We start from the raw sequence: 22,713 nt of genomic DNA, 5'->3' as shown, positions 1-22,713 counted from the left end.
ATTTACTCTAATAATAGTCTAAACTAAGTGTAATATAATATATAATAAAGGCTATGATATATAATGATAACTATACTACAAACTCACTACAAACTCGCCACTACGTACAACCAAAACCTCAACACCAATGCAAACGTACTGCAAAACCCTCGTCAAGACGCGAGTTTCGAACCATTTGTATCCGAAGGCGATACTCAGAGTGAAGCAATGACGTATTCAACAGAAAACGAGGCCTCGTTTGTCATCGTCACGTGATTTTCACAGAAACGATACAAGCCTCGAATCGGGGCTTCATCTGGAACGCCCCTTTTTGCTCGACACAAGCTCCGGAGCTTCGCTTCAGATGTCACATCACTAGAGAAAGGTCCCCATCTCACTTTATCAAACCTTACTAAATCATCTTAAAAGCATGCTTCAGGTGAGGCTCGAACTCACAACCTCGGCATTGCATTGCTGCATACTGTCTTATGGTTACATTACTTTAAAACCATGCTTCAAGTAAAGCTTTACAGACCACTGTGAAATAAGAATAACAAAAATGCTTTAGGTGTTTTGACAGATTTACTACTGTGGCATAGAGAAGGAAAAAGGGTCCCATCTTACTGCATTTAACCTTACTAGATCATCTTAAAAGCATGCTTTTGGAGAGGCACGAACTGTCAACCTCGGCATTGCCTTGCTAGATACTGTCTTACGGCTACATAACTTTAAAACCATGCTTCAAGTAAAGCTTTACAGACCATTGTGAAATAAGAATAACAAAAATGCTTCAGCAGGTTTGACCTTCAGCGGTTTTGACCTACAACTTTGGCAGAGAGAAGAAAGGTCCCAATCTCACTGCATTTAACCTTACTAAATCATCTTTAAATCCTGCTCTATGTGATGCTCGAACCCACAGCCTCGGCATTGCCTTGCTGCATACTGTCTTATAAGTACTACGCACTGACCGATTGCCCCATTGGAACTGCGAAAGCAACTTGGGCGAACTGACAAAAGTCACAAGCTTTCAGATGTTTTGATAGGGCTACTACTTTGGCATAGAGAAGGAGAATAGTTCCAATCTCACTGCATTAAACCTTACTAGATCATCCTAAAGCCTGCTCCAGGTGAGGCTCAACTCACAACCTCAGCATTTCTTTGCTGCATACTGTCTTATAAGTACCGCGCGCTGACCGATTGCGCCACTGGAGCTGCACAAAGGAGTTTGGGGAAAACAATAAATTGCATCAGCTTAACAGCTGGACAAATCTGTTTGGGAAAAACGACAAGGGTCATGAACTTTTACAGATCACTGTGGAACAACAATAACACAAATGCTTTAGGTGTTTTGACAGATTTACTACTTTGGCATAGAGAAGGAAAAAGGGTGCCATCTCACTGCATTAAACCTTACTAGATCATCTTAAAAGCATGCTCCTGGTTAGGCTCGAACTCACAACCTCGCCATTGCCTTATTGCATACTGTCTTATAAGTGCCGCGAGCTGACCAATTGCGCCACTGGAGCTGCACAATGAGCCGGGGAAAACAACAGATGGCATCAGATTTACACCTGGACAAAGCTGTTTGAGAAAAATGACAAGGGTCATTACCTTTTACAGATCACTGTAAAAAAACGTAAACACAAATGCTTTAGGTGTTTTGACAGACCTACTTCTTTGGCATAGAAAGGGAGAAAGGTCCCCATCTCACTTTATCAAACCTTACTAAATCATCTTAAAAGCATGCTCCAGGTGAGGCTCGAACTCACAACCTCGGCATTGCATTGCTGCATACTGTCTTATGGCTACATTACTTTAAAACCATGCTTCAAGTAAAGCTTTACAGACCACTGTGAAATAAGAATAACAAAAATGCTTTAGGTGTTTTGACAGATTTACTACTGTGGCATAGAGAAGGAAAAAGGGTCCCATCTCACTGCATTAAACCTTACTAGATCATCTTAAAAGCATGCTCCTGGTAAGGCTCGAACTCACAACCTCGCCATTGCCTTGTTGCATACTGTCTTATAAGTGCCGCGCACTGACCGATTGCGCCACTAGAACAGCGCAAAGCAACTTGGGAAAACTGACAAAGTCACAAGCTTTCCGATGTTTTGACAGGGCTACTACTTTGGCATAGAGAAGAAGAAAGGTTCCAATCTCACTGCATTAAACCTTACTAGATCATCTTAAAGCCTGCTCCAGGTGAGGCTCAACTCACAACCCAGCATTGCTTTGCTGCATACTGTCTTATAAGTACCGCGCGCTGACCAATTGCGCCATGGGAGCTGCACATGGAGTTTGGGGAAAACAACAAATGGCATCAGATTTACACATGAACAAAGCTGTTTGGGAAAAATGACAAGGGTCATTAACTTTTACAGATCAATGTGGAACAACGACAACGCAAATGCTTTAGGTGTTTTGATAGGGCTACTACTTTGGCATAGAGAAGGAGAAAGGTTCCCATCTCACTGCATTAAACCTTACTAGATCATCTTAAAAGCCTGCTCCAGGTGAGGCTCGAACTGTCAACCTCGGCATTGCCTTGCTGCATACTGTTTTACGGCTACATTAATTTAAAACCATACTTCAAGTAAAGCTTTACAGACCACTGTGAAATAAGAATATGCGGTTATGACAGAACCACAACTTTGGCAGAGAGAAGAAAGGTCCCATTCTCACTGCATTTAACCTTACTAGATCATCTTTAAAGCCTGCTCCATGTGAGGCTCGAACCCACAGCCTCAGCATTGCCTTGCTGCATACTGTCTTATAAGTACCGCCCACTGACCGATTGCACCACTGGAACTGGGCAATGCAACTTGGGCCAACTGACCAAAGACACAAGCTTTCAGATGTTTTGACAGGGCTGCTACTTTGGTAGAGAGAAGGAGAAAAGTCCCAATCTTACTGCATTAAACCTTACTAGATCATCCTAAAAGCATGCTCCAGGTGAAGCTCAAACTGTCAACCTCGGCATTGCTTTGCTGCATACAGTCTTATGGCTACATTACAGTACTTTAAAACCATACTTCAAGTAAAGCTTTATAGACCACTGTGAAATAAGAATAACACAAATGCTTTAGAGGTTTTAACAGACCTACTACTTTGGCAGAGAGAAGGAGAAAGGTCCCAATCTCACTGCATTAAACCTTACTAGATCATCTTTAAAAGGCTACTCCAGGTGAGGCTCGAACTCACAACCTCGGCATTGCCTTGCTGCATACTGTCTTATAAGTACCGCGCGCTAACCGATTGCGCCACTGGAGCTGCACAAAGGAATTGGGGAAAACAATAAATTGCATCAGCTTTACAGCTGGACAAATCTGTTTGGGAAAAACGACAAGGGTCATGAACTTTTACAGATCACTGTGGAACAACGACAACACAAATGCTTTACGTGTTTTGACATTTGCTACTTTGGCATAGAGAAGGAAAAAGGGTGCCATCTCACTGCATTAAACCTTACTAGGTAATCTTAAAAACATGCTCCAAGTGAGGCTCGAAATCACAACCTCGGCATTGCTTTGATGCATACTGTTTTAAAAGTACCGCGGGCTGACCAACTGCGCCACCAGAGCTGCACAATGAGTTTGGGGAAAACAACAGATGGCATCAGATTTACACCTGGACAAAGCTGTTTGGGAAAAATGACAAGGGTCATTAACTTTTACAGATCACTGTAAAAAAAGAATAACACAAATGCTTTAGGTGTTTCGACAGACCTACTTCTTTGGCAAAGAAAGGGAGAAAGGTCCCCATCTCACTTTATGAAACCTTACTAGATCATCTTAAAAGCATGCTCCAGGTGAAGCTCAAACTGTCAACCTCGGCATTGCCTTGCTGCATACTGTCTTATGGCTACTTTACTTTAAAACCATGCTTCAAGTAAAGTTTTACAGACCACTGTGAAATAAGAATAACAAAAATGCTTTAGCGGTTTTAACAGACTTACTACTTTGGCAGAGAGAAGAAGAAAGGTCCCAATCTTACTGCATTTCACCTTACTAGGTCATCTTAAAAGCCTGCTCCAGGTGAGGCTCGAACTCACAGCCTCAGCATTGCCTTGCTGCATACTGTCTTATAAGTACCATGCGCTGACCGATTGCACCACTGGAACTGGGCAATGCAACTTAGGCCAACTGACAAAAGTCACAAGCTTTCAGATGTTTTGACAGGGCTGCTACTTTGGCAGAGAGAAGAAGAAAGGTCCCAATCTTACTGCATTTCACCCTACTAGATCATCTTAAAAGCATGCTCCAGGTGAAGCTCAAACTGTCAACCTCGGCATTGCCTTGCTGCATACTGTCTTATGGCTACTTTACTTTAAAACCATGCTTCAAGTAAAGCTTTACAGACCACTGTGAAATAAGAATAACAAAAATGCTTTAGCGGTTTTAACAGACCTACTATTTTGGCAGAGAGAAGGAGAAAGGTCCCAATCTTACTGCATTTAACCTTACTAGATCATCTTAAAAGCATGCTCCAAGTGAAGGTCAAACTGTCAACCTTGGCATTGGCTTGCTGCATACAGTCTTATGGCTACATTACTTTAAAACCATGCTTCAAGTAAAGCTTTACAGACCACATAAGAATAACAAAAATGCTTTAGCGGTTTTGACAGACCTACTACTTTGGCAGAGAGAAGAAGAAAGGTCCCAATCTCACTGCATTTAACCTTACTATATCATCTTAAATGCCTGCTCCAGGTGAGGCTTGAACTCAGAACCTCACCATTGCCTTGCTGCATACTGTCTTATAAGTACTACGCACTGACCGATTGCCCCATTGGAACTGCGAAAGCAACTTGGGCGAACTGACAAAAGTCACAAGCTTTCAGATGTTTTGATAGGGCTACTACTTTGGCATAGAGATGGAGAATGGTTCCAATCTCACTGCATTAAACCTTACTAGATCATCTTAAAAGCATGCTCCAGGTGAGGCTCGAACTCACAACCACAGCATTGCTTTACTGCATACAGTCTTATAAGTACCGCGAGCTGACCAATTGCGCCACTGGAGCTGCACAATGAACTGGGGAAAACAACAGATGGCATCAGATTTACACCTGGACAAAGCTGTTTGGGAAAAATGACAAGGGTCATTACCTTTTACAGATCACTGTAAAAAAAACGTAAACACAAATGCTTTAGGTGTTTTGACAGACCTACTTCTTTGGCATAGAAAGGGAGAAAGGTAGTGATGGCCAAATGAGGCTTCCTGAACCACTGAGGCTTTCCAGCCCATTGGTTCGCCAAAAGGTTCAGTTACCCGAAGCCTCGTGAACAGTGTGCTCTCTAGTGACACCTGCTGTGGAAAGCAATGTATTGCACACAAATCTATTCATTCTGAGCAACTAAATTGTAATGGTCTGGGCTTTATCTATTGCCTGTGTATTAAATAAAGTATTTTACTCTGCTTGTGTTAACCTATGTACACACAACTCATACATACACAACTTTGTGTTCAACTGTTCAGTGGTTCTTTGGGTTATTGATAACCGTGAAAGCCCCGAATGAGTGTAAATAAATTATTATGAGTGCAGTGCTTTCTGGGAATGCAATAGTGCAATGCTTATTGAACTGAGGGGTGCAATAGTGCAATGCTTATGGGACTGGAAGTGTGAAACAGCAAACTGCAACACGGAAAAGTGTTTACTGGTTTTTATTTAAAACAAAAGTTTTTTACAGAATTTGGATTGAAGCGGTTTCTCTTTTTAGAAAGCTCCTCTCAGACCTTAGGAAACACCCTTTCACAGGGCACTGATGATGCTGGGCAACATAAGGTCAGTGCCAGCTTATATAAATTGGGATATTGGAGCTTCTGTTTGTTTCAATATCCCAATGGATCCTCAGTCCTCTTAGGCTATCCCTAATACAGTCTAGTCTTATAATAATAATAATAATAATAACAGCAATGCTATATATAATAATAAAACTACTACTAATATAGGCTATATATATCATAATATATATAGCAAAATAATTACGTATTATACGTATTAGAACTAGATATATGCTAATTTACTAATAATCTACTTTCCTAGGCTATGTATAATTTACTCTAATAATAGTCTAAACTAAGTGTAATATAATATATAATAAAGGCTATGATATATAATGATAACTATACTACAAACTCACTACAAACTCGCCACTACGTACAACCAAAACCTCAACACCAATGCAAACGTACTGCAAAACCCTCGTCAAGACGCGAGTTTCGAACCATTTGTATCCGAAGGCGATACTCAGAGTGAAGCAATGACGTATTCAACAGAAAACGAGGCCTCGTTTGTCATCGTCACGTGATTTTCACAGAAACGATACAAGCCTCGAATCGGGGCTTCATCTGGAACGCCCCTTTTTGCTCGACACAAGCTCCGGAGCTTCGCTTCAGATGTCACATCACTAGAGAAAGGTCCCCATCTCACTTTATCAAACCTTACTAAATCATCTTAAAAGCATGCTTCAGGTGAGGCTCGAACTCACAACCTCGGCATTGCATTGCTGCATACTGTCTTATGGTTACATTACTTTAAAACCATGCTTCAAGTAAAGCTTTACAGACCACTGTGAAATAAGAATAACAAAAATGCTTTAGGTGTTTTGACAGATTTACTACTGTGGCATAGAGAAGGAAAAAGGGTCCCATCTTACTGCATTTAACCTTACTAGATCATCTTAAAAGCATGCTTTTGGAGAGGCACGAACTGTCAACCTCGGCATTGCCTTGCTAGATACTGTCTTACGGCTACATAACTTTAAAACCATGCTTCAAGTAAAGCTTTACAGACCATTGTGAAATAAGAATAACAAAAATGCTTCAGCAGGTTTGACCTTCAGCGGTTTTGACCTACAACTTTGGCAGAGAGAAGAAAGGTCCCAATCTCACTGCATTTAACCTTACTAAATCATCTTTAAATCCTGCTCTATGTGATGCTCGAACCCACAGCCTCGGCATTGCCTTGCTGCATACTGTCTTATAAGTACTACGCACTGACCGATTGCCCCATTGGAACTGCGAAAGCAACTTGGGCGAACTGACAAAAGTCACAAGCTTTCAGATGTTTTGATAGGGCTACTACTTTGGCATAGAGAAGGAGAATAGTTCCAATCTCACTGCATTAAACCTTACTAGATCATCCTAAAGCCTGCTCCAGGTGAGGCTCAACTCACAACCTCAGCATTTCTTTGCTGCATACTGTCTTATAAGTACCGCGCGCTGACCGATTGCGCCACTGGAGCTGCACAAAGGAGTTTGGGGAAAACAATAAATTGCATCAGCTTAACAGCTGGACAAATCTGTTTGGGAAAAACGACAAGGGTCATGAACTTTTACAGATCACTGTGGAACAACAATAACACAAATGCTTTAGGTGTTTTGACAGATTTACTACTTTGGCATAGAGAAGGAAAAAGGGTGCCATCTCACTGCATTAAACCTTACTAGATCATCTTAAAAGCATGCTCCTGGTTAGGCTCGAACTCACAACCTCGCCATTGCCTTATTGCATACTGTCTTATAAGTGCCGCGAGCTGACCAATTGCGCCACTGGAGCTGCACAATGAGCCGGGGAAAACAACAGATGGCATCAGATTTACACCTGGACAAAGCTGTTTGAGAAAAATGACAAGGGTCATTACCTTTTACAGATCACTGTAAAAAAACGTAAACACAAATGCTTTAGGTGTTTTGACAGACCTACTTCTTTGGCATAGAAAGGGAGAAAGGTCCCCATCTCACTTTATCAAACCTTACTAAATCATCTTAAAAGCATGCTCCAGGTGAGGCTCGAACTCACAACCTCGGCATTGCATTGCTGCATACTGTCTTATGGCTACATTACTTTAAAACCATGCTTCAAGTAAAGCTTTACAGACCACTGTGAAATAAGAATAACAAAAATGCTTTAGGTGTTTTGACAGATTTACTACTGTGGCATAGAGAAGGAAAAAGGGTCCCATCTCACTGCATTAAACCTTACTAGATCATCTTAAAAGCATGCTCCTGGTAAGGCTCGAACACACAACCTCGCCATTGCCTTGTTGCATACTGTCTTATAAGTGCCGCGCACTGACCGATTGCGCCACTGGAACAGCGCAAAGCAACTTGGGCAAACTGACAAAGTCACAAGCTTTCAGATGTTTTGACAGGGCTACTACTTTGGCATAGAGAAGGAGAAAGGTTCCAATCTCACTGCATTAAACCTTACTAGATCATCTTAAAGCCTGCTCCAGGTGAGGCTCAACTCACAACCTCAGCATTGCTTTGCTGCATACTGTCTTATAAGTACCGCGCGCTGACCAATTGCGCCATGGGAGCTGCACATGGAGTTTGGGGAAAACAACAAATGGCATCAGATTTACACATGGACAAAGCTGTTTGGGAAAAATGACAAGGGTCATTAACTTTTACAGATCAATGTGGAACAACGACAACGCAAATGCTTTAGGTGTTTTGACAGACCTACTACTTTGGCATAGAGAAGGAGAAAGGTTTCCATCTAACTGCATTAAACCTTACTAGATCATCTTAAAAGCATGCTTCTGGAGAGGCACGAACGGTCAACCTCTGCATTGCCTTGCTGGATACTGTCTTACGGCTACATAACTTTAAAACCATGCTTCAAGTAAAGCTTTACAGACCATTGTGAAATAAGAATAACAAAAATGCTTCAGCGGTTTTGACAGACCTACAACTTTGGCAGAGAGAAGAAAGGTCCCAATCTCACTGCATTTAACCTTGCTAGATCATCTTTACATCCTGCTCCATGTGATGCTCGAACCCACAGCCTCGGCATTGCCTTGCTGCATACTGTCTTATAAGTACCGCGCACTGACCGATTGCACCACTGGAACTGGGCAATGCAACTTGGGCCAACTGACAAAAGTCACAAGCTTTCAGATGTTTTGACAGGGCTGCTACTTTGGCAGAGAGAAGGAGAAAGGTCCCCATCTCACTTTATCAAACCTTACTAGATCATCTTAAAAGCATGCTCCAGGTGAAGCTCAAACTGTCAACCTTGGCATTGCCTTGCTGCATACTGTCTTACGGCTACATTACTTTAAAGCCATGCTTCAAGTAAAGCTTAACAGACCACTGTGAAATAAGAATAACACAAATGCTTTAGGGGTTTTAACAGACATACTACTTTGGCAGAGAGAAGGAGAAAGGTCCCCATCTCACTTTATCAAACCTTACTAGATCATCTTAAAAGCCTGCTCCAGGTGAGGCTCAAACTCACAACCTCGGCATTGCCTTGCTGCATACTGTCTTGTAAGTACCACACACTGACTGATTGCGCCACTGGAGCTGGACAAAGCTGTTTGGGAAAAATAACTTGGGCAAACTGACAAAAGTCACAACTTTCACATGTTTTGACAGGGCTACTAAAATCTTAGTATCACTGCATCAAATCTTCCTGGATTACTTTCAAACCAGGCTTCAAGTGAGGCTCGAACTTGCAACCCTTATGTTATATACTGTCCTATAAGTACTCCGCGCTGACCGATTGCACCACTGGAACTGCACAAAGCTGTTTAGAAAAACAACAAAGGTCATGAACTTTACAGACCACTGTGGAAAAACAACAACCAAATGTTTTAGGTGTTTTGACAGACCTACTACTTTGGCTTACTGAAGTTAACATTTCCAGTATCACTGCATCAAACCTTCCAGGATTACTTTGAAACCATGCTTCAAGTGAGGCTTGAGCTCACAAACTCAGCAATGCATTTGCTATATAATGTAACTGAAATCATGAAGCATATTCATTGAAAAATGATCCAACAATTTAATTATTCTGCTTAGTAGTTTATCTATTTAACCTCCAGTAGCAGCTGATATGTTACGATATTTAAGGAATGTATAAGTTATTGCAATACATAATATGTCTATAATTGATAACTGTATACTGGTTCAGTAAGAGGGAAAACCTGTTCATAGCAAAACAAAATAAAATCAGCACTGAACTCAACATGAACTGTTTAATCACCAAGTAACGTTTCGGGCTACTGCCCTTCTTCAGGCAGGCCCGGCACCAGGATGGCATAAATGGGGGAGGGGGCATTTTAATTGATGGGGGGCACCACACTATTATTGCCTGTAGGGACTACTATTATTACCTGTAGGCCTATAAATATTCAACTTGCATTATTATTAAATCGCTTAACAATTTTAATAAACCTGATAAATCACAAATTAACTCTTATTAACTGTTGTCTCTTACCTAATCTCAGGCAAATAATTTTAGAAGTGTACAAATAAAAAAACGGTGTAGTGTAATTCAGCGATATAGGTCCCCTTTCCTTTATTGAGGTTTCAGCCTGCAAGTATTTTTTTATTCCAGTAACTACGTTACTGACTGTAACCGGCAGTCCTGATGTTAAAAAAAAAAATGACCTACTCCATTTCTCCCATCATATCGGCCTTCAATCCATTACAACACCCTTTTGTCACGGTTCGCACACACAAAATGTTAGATCCAAAAGCAGTTTAATAAGGGTGATCCAAAATCATAATCCATCCAAGCAAAGGTCAATATCCATAAACACAATCCAGACCATATTAGTGATGTGACATCTGAAGCGAAGCTCCGGAGCTTGTGTCGAGCAAAAAGGGGCGTTCCAGATGAAGCCCCGATTCGAGGCTTGTATCGTTTCCGTGAAAATCACGCGACGATGACAAACGAGGCCTCGTTTTCTGTTGAATACGTCATTGCTTCACTCTGAGTATCGCCTCCGGATAAAAATGGTTCGAAACTCGCGCCTCTTGTGCGTTTTGCAGTATGTTTGCATTGGTGTTGAGGTGTTGGTTGTACGTAGTGGCGAGTTTGTAGTGAGTTTGTAGTATAGTTAGCATTATATATCATAGCCTGTAAGTATTATATATTATATTACACTTAGTTTAGACGATTATATTAGAGTAAATTATACATAGCCTAGGAAAGTAGATCATTAGAGTAAATTAGCATATATCTAGTTCTAATACCTATAACACGTAATTATTTTGCTATATATATATTATGATATATATAGCCTATATTAGTATTAGTTTTATTAATATATATAGTATTGCTGTTATTATTATTATTATTATTATTATTATAAGACTAGACTAGGACTGAGGATCCATTGGGATATTGAAACAAACAGAAGCTCCAATATCCCAATTTGTATAAGCTGGCACTGACCGTCTTATGTTGTCCAGCATCATCAGTGCCCTGTGAAAGGGTGTTTTCTAAGGTTTGAGAGGAGCATTCTAAAAAGAGAAACCGCTTCAATCCAAATACTGTTAAAAAACTTTTGTTTTAAATAAAAACCAGTAAACACTTTTCCGTGTTGCAGTTTGCTGTTTCACACTTCCAATCCCATAAGCATTGCACTATTGCACCCCTCAGTTCAATAAGCATTGCACTACTATTCCCAGTCAGCACTGCACTCATAATAATTTATTTACACTCATTCGGGGCATTCACGGTTATCAATAACCCAAAGAACCACTGAACAGTTGAACACAAAGTTGTGTATGTATGAGTTGTGTGTACATAGGTTAACACAAGCAGAGTAAAATACTTTTTTTAATACACAGGCAATAGATAAAGCCCACACCATGAAAATTTGGTTGCTCAGAATGAATAGATTTGTGTGCAATACATTGCTTTCCACAGCAGGTGTCACTAGAGAGCACACTGTTCATGAGGCTTCGGGTAACTGAACCTTTTGGCGAACCAATGGGCTGGAAAGCCTCAGTGGTTCAGGAAGCCTCATTTGGCCATCACTAGTGTTCCTTATTATGTATATCAGCAGGAATGAAAGCAGTCCACTCACACCAGTCACAGTCAGATAGATGGGAAGGTTTGGTTGTGCAGGACACTCATACAAATGGATGACTCCTAGAAACATTTATTTAAAAAAAAAATAATGTTACAAACCTGAAACAGGTTACATTTATATATTAGCCAGCATTTAATTAATCAGCTTTTAACCTCCTAAGACCAAGCTTTGGTTTGGCTTGCATTTTAGATTTCTTCCAGCTATTTGGGGTTAAGAAGAACCACTAAATATAATAACCAAATATTTTTCTTTGAACATGAAGCACTGTAATTGTCCATGTTTGTGTACAACAAGTTCCGGTTACACAGAATGAAGTATTATGGTGCAAACAACAAAAATGTGATGTCCACGTATGTGAACACACCAGGTCTTTGGAGGTTAAATATTTTATTTTGTCAAAGAAAAACTGCTCCTTACCTAATCCAATAGCTGATATTAACACCATCCATCCAATCAGGTTAATCACCACTGAAAAATGTAAGTTAATGCTTTTCTGTTCTGAAAAAATGCATAATATGATTTCAAAGCTCTCCTCTTACCAATGAATGATTTTCTGGCAGCAACAGTCTCTGTGGTTTCCATTTTTTCACTGGTTTCTTAAATATTCTTTAAAATGAAAATCTTCTCCTGTTAATGGGCTTTTTATAGGTTTTCAAATATGAACAGCACTGCAATTACCTATACAATGTTATTTAGACATGAATCTAGTATAAAAGTTAAACTGTTAAGATCTTGTCAGCTTGCTTGTTTTCAGAGTTGTGTGGTCTCAAAGCTCCCCCAGTAGCTTTGAAACACTTCCTTTTGTGAAATGTTGAGAAACTGTGAGAAGCAATGTTTTGCCTTTAACATGTTTTAAAAGTATTTTTGAGGTAAAAAGCTTTTGCAAATAATACTCTGGAGTGACAATGAATGTATAATTAGGGCCCGAGCACACCAGGGTGTGAGGACCCTATTGTTTTTGCTCCGTTTATTATTATTAGGGCCCGAGCACACCAGGGTGTGAGGACCCTATTGTTTTTGCTCCGTTTATTAGGGCCCGAGCACACCAGGGTGTGAGGACCCTATTGTTTTTGCTCCGTTTATTATTAGGGCCCGAGCACCGAGGAGCAGGCCAGAATGGCCTGCACCATGGGTGCAAAGCCCTATTGTTTTTGCTTCGTTTATTATTATTAGGGCCCGAGCACACCAGGGTGTGAGGACCCTATTGTTTTTGCTCCGTTTATTATTCTTCTTCTTCTTCTTCTTCTTCTTCTCCGAAATGGATCGCATTTTTGAGGGCCTAAACATACCCGAAAACTCATGAAAATTTGCACACGCGTCAAAAGTGGCGAAAATTTACATGTAGTATAGGCGTCAGAAGTGGGCGTGTAAAAATGGCTCGATAGCGCCACCTGCAAAATTTCAAGAGAACAGCCCCCCCACTACGAAAAACTTACAGATACGAAATTTGGTATGATCATCTATTACTCCAAGACCTACAAAAAAGTCTCTTGGAGCTAAGCTCTAAACCCCACAGGAAGTCAGCCATTTTGAATTTTCTCTGTCATTTTTTGACATTTCCAAGCGTCGTACTTTAACGAACTCCTCCTAGAGATTTAATCCGATCATCATCATATTTGGTCAGTATCATCTAAAGGCCTTTGCGATGCTAAATTGCGGAGCTTTTGACTTTTCATTGGAGGGCGTGTCCGTGGCGGCCTGGCAAAGTGTAATGTTTCGCCATGAAACAGGAAGCTGATGTAATTCAGGCATACATTGTCCGATCTGCCCCTGACTTCACACGTTTGATAAGGGTCCAGGCCTGAACACATCAACATGGCATAATTCAGTAACACTCATAGCGCCACCTAGAGGCAGCAGGAAATACCATGTTTGACGCTGTGACTTACTGCTCTTAGGTATTTAACCATATCAACATCATATTTCACCAGTGTAATCTCAAGACCTTGTGTGATGATAAAAAGCAACGACCTTGACTTTTCATTAAAGGGCGTGTCCGTGGCGGCCTGGCAAAGTATCGCTAAATGAATCGCATTTTGACAGGCTAAACATGCTCAAAAAGTCATAAAACGTTGCACACACGTCAGAAGTGGCAAAAATTTACATGTGGCATAGGCGCCAGAAGTGGGCGTGCAGAAATGGCTCGATAGCGCCACCTGCAAAATTTCAAGAGAACAGCCCCGCCGCTACGAAAATCCTACAGATACGAAATTTGGTATGGTCATATATCACCCCAAGACCTACAAAAAAGTCTCTTGGAGCGAAGCTCTAAACCTCACAGGAAGTCAGCCATTTTTAATTTTTGCTGTGATTTCTGTGCAAATTTTGTCATTTCCAGGCTTCGTACTTTAACGAACTCCTCCTAGAGATTTTGTCAGATCATCATCATATTTGGTCAATCTCATCTAAAGGCCTTTGCGATGTTAAATTGCGGAGCTTTTGACTTTTCGTTGGAAGGTGTGTCCGTGGCGGCCTGACAAAGTTCAGCGTTTTCGCCATGAAACAGGAAGTTGTTATAACTAAGGCATACAATGTCCAATCCGCCCCACACTTCACACGTTTGATAAGAGTCTTGGCCTGAACACATTTTAATGCCAATATTCAGCTTCAGTCCTAGCGCCACCTAGAGGTAGCAGGAAATGCCTTGTTTTACGCTGTGATTCACTGTTCTCAGAGATTTAATCAAATCATTATCATATCAGGTGAGACTGATCTTAAGCCCTTTGCGATGATAAATTGCGAAGATCTTGACTTTTCGTTGAAGGGCGTGTCCGTGGCGGCCTCGCAAAGAGTGATGTTTCGCCATGAGAAAGCTGTTGTAACTCAGGCATGCAATGTCCGACCTGTCACAGACATCATACGTTTGACAAGGGTCCTGGCCTCAACACATCAATGTTACAACAATCAATTACAATCATAGCGCCACCTGCTGCACAAAGGAGGTGTGGCACTTCAAAGTTCCTTTGAATATCCGCCTATATTTACCCACTGAAATTTCAATCCCCCTGGTTCATTGCTTTACTAAGGCCATAGAGTGGCGGTGCACATGCGTGCGAGGGCCCTTCCATCACTGCTTGCAGTTTTAATTATTATTATTTTCCGAAATGAATCGCATTTTTGAAGGCCTAACCATGCTCAAAAACTCATGAAATTTTGCACACGCGTCAGAGGTGGTGAAAATTTACATGTGGTATAGGCGTCAGAAGTGGGCATGTAGAAATGGCTCGATAGCGCCACCTGCAAAATTTCAAAAGAACAGCCCCCCCACTACGAAAAACGTACAGATACGAAATTTGGTAGGATCATCTATCACCCCAAGACCTACAAAAAAGTCTCTTGGAACTAAGCTCTAAACCCCACAGGAAGTCAGCCATTTTGAATTTTCTCTGTCATTTTTTGACATTTCCAAGCGTCATACTTTAACGAACTCCTCCCAGTGATTTAATCCGATCATCATCATATTTGGTCAGTATCATCTAAAGGCCTTTGCGATGCTAAATTGCGGAGCTTTTGACTTTTCGTTGTAAGGTGTGTCTGTGGCGGCCTGACAAATTTCAGCGTTTTCGCCATGAAACAGGAAGTTGTTCTAACTCAGGCATACAATGGCCAATCTGCCCCACGCTTCACATGTTTGATAAGGGTCTTGGCCTGAACACATTTCAATGCCAATATTTGGCTTCAGTCATAGCGCCACCTAGAGCTAGCAGAAAATGCCATGTTTTACGCTGTGATTTACTGCTCGTAGAGATTTAATCCAATCATCATCATATTTGGTCAGACTGATCTTAAGCCCTTTGCAATGATAAATTGCGAAGATCTTGACTTTACGTTGGAGGGCGTGTCCGTGGCGGCCTGGCAAAGAGTGATGTTTCGCCATGAAACAGGAAGCTGTTGTAATTCAGGCATACATTGTCCGATCTGCCCCCGACTTCACACGTTTGATTAGGGTCCCAGCCTGAACACATCAACATGGCATAATTCAGTAACAGTCATAGCGCCACCTAGAGGCAGCAGGAAATGCCATGTTTGACGCTGTGACTTACTGCTCTTACAGATTTAACCATATTAACATCATATTTCATCAGTCTAATATCAAGACCTTGTGTGATGATAAATAGCAACGACCTTGACTTTTCGTTAAAGGGCGTGTCCGTTGCGGCCTCGCAAAGTATCGCTAAATGAATCGCATTTTTGACAGCCTAAACAAGCTCAAAAAGTCATGAAACGTTGCACACGTGTCAAAGGTGGCGAAAATGTTCATGTGATATAGGCTTCAGAACTTGGGGTGTTAAAATGGCTCTATAGCGCCACCTACAAAAATTTAATAGAGCAGCCCCCCCGCTACGTTAATCGTACAGATACGAAATGCGGTAGGATCATTTATCACCCCAAGACCTACAAAAAAGTCTCTTGGAGCAAAGCTCTAAACCCCACAGGAAGTCAGCCATTTTGAATTTTCTCTGTAAATTGACGGCAAATTTTGGCATTTCTGGCCTTCGTATTTTAACGAACTCCTCCTAGAAATTTAATCAGATAATCATCATATTTGGTGTGTGTCATCTAAAGGGCTTTGCAATGCTAAATTGCAGAGATCTTGACATTTCAATGGAGGGTGTGTACGTAGCGGCTTGCCAAATTTCTGTGTTTCTCAAAGAAACAGGAAGTTGTTCTAACTCAGGTTTAAAATGTCCAATCTGACCCACGCTTCATAGGCTTGATAAGTGTCCTTTCCTGAACACATCAACATGGCAATATTCAGTAAAAGTTATAGCGCCACCTGCTGGAAGCAGGAAATGACATGTTTTACACTGTGATTTACTGCTCATTGAAATGTATTCAGATCATCATCATATTTGGTCAATCTGAACTTAGGGATTTCACAATGATAAATTGTGAAGATCTTGACATTTCGTTAAAGGGGCGTGTCCGTGGTGGCCTATCAAAGTTTGATGTTTCGCCATAAGAAAGCTGTCGTAACTCAGGCATGCAATGTCCGATTTGTCACAGACATCATATGTTTGACAAGGGTCCTGGCCTCAACACATCAATGTTGCAACAATCAATTACAATCATAGCACCACCTGCTGCACAAAGGAGGTGTGGCACTTCAAAGTTCCTTTGAATATCCACCTATATTTACCCACTGAAATTTCAATCCCCCTGGTTTATTGCTTTACTAAGGCCATAGAGTGCCGGTGCACATGCGTGCGAGGGCCCTTCCATCACTGCTTGCAGTTTTAATTATTATTAGGGCCCGAGCACACCAGGGTGTGAGGACCCTATTGTTTTTGCTCCGTTTATTAGGGCCCGAGCACACCAGGGTGTGAGGACCCTATTGTTTTTGCTCCGTTTATTATTCTTCTTCTTCTTCTTCTTCTTCTTCTTCTTCTTCTCCGAAATGGATCGCATTTTTGAGGGCCTAAACATACCCGAAAACTCATGAAAATTTGCACACGTGTCCGAAGTGGCGAAAATTTACATGTAGTATAGGCGTCAGAAGTGGGCGTGTAGAAATGGCTCAATAGCGCCACCTGCAAAATTTCAAGAGAACAGCCCCCCTACTACGAAAAACGTACAGACACGAAATTTGGTAGGGTCATCTATTACTCCAAGACCTACAAAAAAGTCTCTCGGAGCTAAGCTCTAAACCCCACAGGAAGTCAGCCATTTTGAATTTTCTCTGTCATTTTTTGACATTTCCAAGCGTCGTACTTTAACGAACTCCTCCTAGAGATTTAATCCGATCATCATCATATTTGGTCAGTATCATCTAAAGGCCTTTGCGATGCTGAATTGCGGAGCTTTTGACTTTTCATTGGAGGGCGTGTCCGTGGCGGCCTGGCAAAGTGTAATGTTTCGCCATGAAACAGGAAGCTGATGTAATTCAGGCATACATTGTCCGATCTGCCCCTGACTTCACACGTTTGATAAGGGTCCAGGCCTGAACACATCAACATGGCATAATTCAGTAACACTCATAGCGCCACCTAGAGGCAGCAGGAAATACCATGTTTGACGCTGTGACTTACTGCTCTTAGGTATTTAACCATATCAACATCATATTTCACCAGTGTAATCTCAAGACCTTGTGTGATGATAAAAAGCAACGACCTTGACTTTTCATTAAAGGGCGTGTCCGTGGCGGCCTGGCAAAGTATCGCTAATTGAATCGCATTTTGACAGGCTAAACAAGCTCAAAAAGTCATAAAACGTTGCACACACGTCAGAAGTGGCAAAAATTTACATGTGGCATAGGCGCCAGAAGTGGGCGTGCAGAAATGGCTCGATAGCGCCACCTGCAAAATTTCAAGAGAACAGCCCCGCCGCTACGAAAATCCTTCAGAAACTAAATTTGGTAGGGTCATATATCACCCCAAGACCTACAAAAAAGTCTCTTGGAGCGAAGCTCTAAACCTCACAGGAAGTCAGCCATTTTTAATTTTTGCTGTGATTTCTGTGCAAATTTTGTCATTTCCAGGCTTCGTACTTTAACGAACTCCTCCTAGAGATTTTGTCAGATCGTCATCATATTTGGTCAATCTCATCTAAAGGCCTTTGCGATGTTAAATTGCGGAGCTTTTGACTTTTCGTTGGAAGGTGTGTCCGTGGCGGCCTGACAAAGTTCAGCGTTTTCGCCATGAAACCGGAAGTTGTTATAACTAAGGCATACAATGTCCAATCTACCCCACACTTCACATGTTTGATAAGAGTCTTGGCCTGAACACATTTCAATGCCAATATTCAGCTTCAGTCCTAGCGCCACCTAGAGGTAGCAGTAAATGCTTTGTTTTACGCTGTGATTCACTGTTCTCAGAGATTTAATCAAATCATTATCATATCAGGTGAGACTGATCTTAAGCCCTTTGCGATGATAAATTGCGAAGATCTTGACTTTTCGTTAAAGGGTGTGTCCGTGGCGGCCTCGCAAAGAGTGATGTTTCTCCATGAGAAAGCTGTTGTAACTCAGGCATGCAATGTCCAAACTTGTCACAGACATCATACGTTTGACAAGGGTCCTGGCCTCAACACATCAATGTTACAACAATCAAATACAATCATAGCGCCACCTGCTGCACAAAGGAGGTGTGGCACTTCAAAGTTCCTTTGAATATCCGCCTATATTTACCCACTGAAATTTCAATCCCCCTGGTTCATTGCTTTACTAAGGCCATAGAGTGGCGGTGCACATGCGTGCGAGGGCCCTTCCATCACTGCTTGCAGTTTTAATTAGGGCCCGAGCACACCAGGGTGTGAGGACCCTATTGTTTTTGCTCCGTTTATTATTATTCTTCTTCTTCTTCTTCTTCTTCTTCTTCTCCGAAATGGATCGCATTTTTGAGGGCCTAAACATACCCGAAAACTCATGAAAATTTGCACACGCGTCAGAAGTGGCGAAAATTTACATGTAGTATAGGCGTCAGAAGTGGGCGTGTAAAAATGGCTCGATAGCGCCACCTGCAAAATTTCAAGAGAACAGCCCCCCCACTACGAAAAACTTACAGATACGAAATTTGGTAGGATCATCTATTACTCCAAGACCTACAAAAAAGTCTCTTGGAGCTAAGCTCTAAACCCCACAGGAAGTCAGCCATTTTGAATTTTCTCTGTCATTTTTTGACATTTCCAAGCGTCGTACTTTAACGAACTCCTCCTAGAGATTTAATCCGATCATCATCATATTTGGTCAGTATCATCTAAAGGCCTTTGCGATGCTGAATTGCGGAGCTTTTGACTTTTCATTGGAGGGCGTGTCCGTGGCGGCCTGGTAAAGTGTAATGTTTCGCCATGAAACAGGAAGCTGATGTAATTCAGGCATACATTGTCCGATCTGCCCCTGACTTCACACGTTTGATAAGGGTCCAGGCCTGAACACATCAACATGGCATAATTCAGTAACACTCATAGCGCCACCTAGAGGCAGCAGGAAATACCATGTTTGACGCTGTGACTTACTGCTCTTAGGTATTTAACCATATCAACATCATATTTCACCAGTGTAATCTCAAGACCTTGTGTGATGATAAAAAGCAACGACCTTGACTTTTCATTAAAGGGCGTGTCCGTGGCGGCCTGGCAAAGTATCGCTAATTGAATCGCATTTTGACAGGCTAAACAAGCTCAAAAAGTCATAAAACGTTGCACACACGTCAGAAGTGGCAAAAATTTACATGTGGCATAGGCGCCAGAAGTGGGCGTGCAGAAATGGCTCGATAGCGCCACCTGCAAAATTTCAAGAGAACAGCCCCGCCGCTACGAAAATCCTACAGAAACGAAATTTGGTAGGGTCATATATCACCCCAAGACCTACAAAAAAGTCTCTTGGAGCGAGGCTCTAAACCTCACAGGAAGTCAGCCATTTTTAATTTTTGCTGTGATTTCTGTGCAAATTTTGTCATTTCCAGGCTTCGTACTTTAACGAACTCCTCCTAGAGATTTTGTCAGATCGTCATCATATTTGGTCAATCTCATCTAAAGGCCTTTGCGATGTTAAATTGCGGAGCTTTTGACTTTTCGTTGGAAGGTGTGTCCGTGGCGGCCTGACAAAGTTCAGCGTTTTCGCCATGAAACAGGAAGTTGTTATAACTCAGGCTTACAATGTCCAATCTGCCCCACACTTCACATGTTTAATAAGAGTCTTGGCCTGAACACATTTTAATGCCAATATTCAGCTTCAGTCCTAGCGCCACCTAGAGGTAGCAGTAAATGCCTTGTTTTACGCTGTGATTCACTGTTCTCAGAGATTTAATCAAATCATTATCATATCAGGTGAGACTGATCTTAAGCCCTTTGCGATGATAAATTGCGAAGATCTTGACTTTTCGTTGAAGGGCGTGTCCGTGGCGGCCTTGCAAAGAGTGATGTTTCTCCATGAGAAAGCTGTTGTAACTCAGGCATGCAATGTCCGACCTGTCACAGACATCATACGTTTGACAAGGGTCCTGGCCTCAACACATCAATGTTACAACAATCAAATACAATCATAGCGCCACCTGCTGCACAAAGGAGGTGTGGCACTTCAAAGTTCCTTTGAATATCCGCTTATATTTACCCACTGAAATTTCAATCCCCCTGGTTCATTGCTTTACTAAGGCCATAGAGTGGCGGTGCACATGCGTGCGAGGGCCCTTCCATCACTGCTTGCAGTTTTAATTGAGATTTAGTACTTTAACATTTAATACTTTTATATTCAAATCATTTTTGTTTATTTATTTTACATGTCATTATATTGAAGAATAAATGAACATTCAAATGACTGAATTCTGTCATTGGGTTATATCTGGGCTTTAATACAATGTATTGGGTTAAATCTATAAATAATTGTTTATTCTGATACTATCATATGTAATGAAAACCTTACATAACAAACTTCTGCTTTTTTATTCGGTTGGCTTGTCAAATTTTGCAAGGTTCTACAACAAGTTAACCTTTTTTATTTGAGGTGTTGGTCCACTTTTAAATACTGTATCATCTTATATCACACTTTTAGAAAAAAAGGTACAAAATCTATCACTAGAGTGGTATCCTTTCAAAAAGTACACATTTGTATCTAATGGGTGCATTTTATGACTTTTTCAAGGGGAGCGTCCCAGTGATCACTTTTGTAGGTCTACTTTTCCTTTTGCATACTCCTGCAATTCAAAGAGATTTCAGTTCAGATTCACTGATATTTTTTGATTGATAAGCCTTAAGCATATATGTGGTTCTTTTTCTGTTTCCCTATTAGGGGAGACCACAAAATGTTGTAACACAAGATGGGTTGTAATACCATCCTTTAACCAAAACAAAAGCTAGCTGTTAGAGTCACACAATAAAAACAACATCCTGTATTTTAACTGTTTGTTGTGATGAGTACAATATTCTCTAATACAAAATGTTGTCAAATTGCCAATTTTTTTTACAATAATAAAAAACACAATTGCAGGAAATGCATAATTTAGAATGAATAAAAAACACTGTATTAAATTTTGGACTCTGGACTTTCAGTTGTATTTTGGGTCTCGTGTTTATAGTTCTTTTTACTTCCTGATGGCTCCTTATTGATTGTCTCTCAGGTGTGTCTTATTATCTTGTTAGCCCATGTGTTTATCTTTTATATTTTTACAAATACCGCATTTGGATCTACTGTCTATGTCTGCCTTTTTCCACATATTACAATTATAGACCAACAAGTATAAATGCTTAGATTGTTTCTGTATAATACACAAGTTTTTAAAAAAAAAACAAACAAAACATATTTACTATCTTGATGAAAAATCAAGGTAATATTGAAGGTAAAATTTTCACAAAACAAAATATGCTGGAAATGTTCATGTGCACACCTGCTAAAAGAGATATGAAAACAGCATGTTAACAATGTAGGGATTTTTGGTTCGGCCTGAATTGGGTCTTTCCGTATAATAAAGATAAATATGGTCTTTTATAATATTAGTTCAAGCTTTTGAAGCCTTTAGGAGCTACCAAAAAAACGAGACTAACCAATGTCCAGTGGATATGCTCATTAACATCTTAAACTTAAAAATTTAAAATTGACTAACTTTTTTATACTTTATAGCTTTTGACAAAGTTGATTGTTGATATGACTGATATTCAGTCTAAATAAGTTTTCATCCAACCATTCAATTTAATGAATACATTTCTCATGACATCATCTGTTTGACCAATAAGAAATTAGCTACAGGGTGTTACGCTAGAAATCTTGGTTTGTAATGAAACTATGAGCAGTCGCCCTTGTAAAACTCAATGTATGGCTTTTCCACTGTATAAAGTACACTTCTAACACACACACATGCACGCACGCACACACACATTCTGGTTTCCATGTTTTGTGGGGACATTTCATAGATGTAATGCATTTTATACCATACAAACTCTATATTCTATTCCCCTTACCTAC

General features: G+C 40.8%; 2 protein-coding genes, 1 long non-coding RNA gene and 2 other non-coding genes across 6 annotated transcripts in view; all 5 read right to left on the bottom strand.

Annotated features, from left to right (window-relative positions):
• The window catches only part of LOC135730613 (calpain-5-like), a 33,009-nt gene extending 24,211 nt beyond the window's left edge, over positions 1–8,798 (bottom strand). The window contains exon 1 of the mRNA XM_073813672.1: positions 8,746–8,798. Coding sequence (XP_073669773.1) covers positions 8,746–8,798 — 53 coding nt within the window. The remainder of the gene's footprint in view (positions 1–8,745) is intronic.
• Positions 1–22,713, bottom strand: part of LOC135750824 (active breakpoint cluster region-related protein) — a 208,849-nt gene that overhangs the window by 37,543 nt on the left and 148,593 nt on the right. The window lies entirely within an intron of this gene.
• trnai-uau (transfer RNA isoleucine (anticodon UAU)) lies at positions 3,159–3,252 on the bottom strand. The gene is made up of 2 exons: positions 3,215–3,252; positions 3,159–3,194 (listed from the first exon to the last, which is right to left on the bottom strand). It is a non-coding gene; the product is annotated as a tRNA-Ile (tRNA).
• Positions 4,912–5,005, bottom strand: trnai-uau (transfer RNA isoleucine (anticodon UAU)). Its single transcript has 2 exons — positions 4,968–5,005; positions 4,912–4,947 (listed from the first exon to the last, which is right to left on the bottom strand). It is a non-coding gene; the product is annotated as a tRNA-Ile (tRNA).
• Positions 11,591–12,682, bottom strand: LOC135730632 (uncharacterized). The gene is made up of 3 exons (XR_010526024.2): positions 12,359–12,682; positions 12,237–12,287; positions 11,591–11,878 (listed from the first exon to the last, which is right to left on the bottom strand). It is a non-coding gene; the product is annotated as an uncharacterized lncRNA (long non-coding RNA).

The sequence above is a fragment of the Paramisgurnus dabryanus genome, chromosome 2 (genome assembly GCF_030506205.2).
Source record: "Paramisgurnus dabryanus chromosome 2, PD_genome_1.1, whole genome shotgun sequence".
Classification (NCBI taxonomy): domain Eukaryota; kingdom Metazoa; phylum Chordata; class Actinopteri; order Cypriniformes; family Cobitidae; genus Paramisgurnus; species Paramisgurnus dabryanus.
The sequence above is the reverse complement of the archived record's forward strand: the minus strand, read 5'-3'. Positions and strand labels throughout refer to the sequence as shown.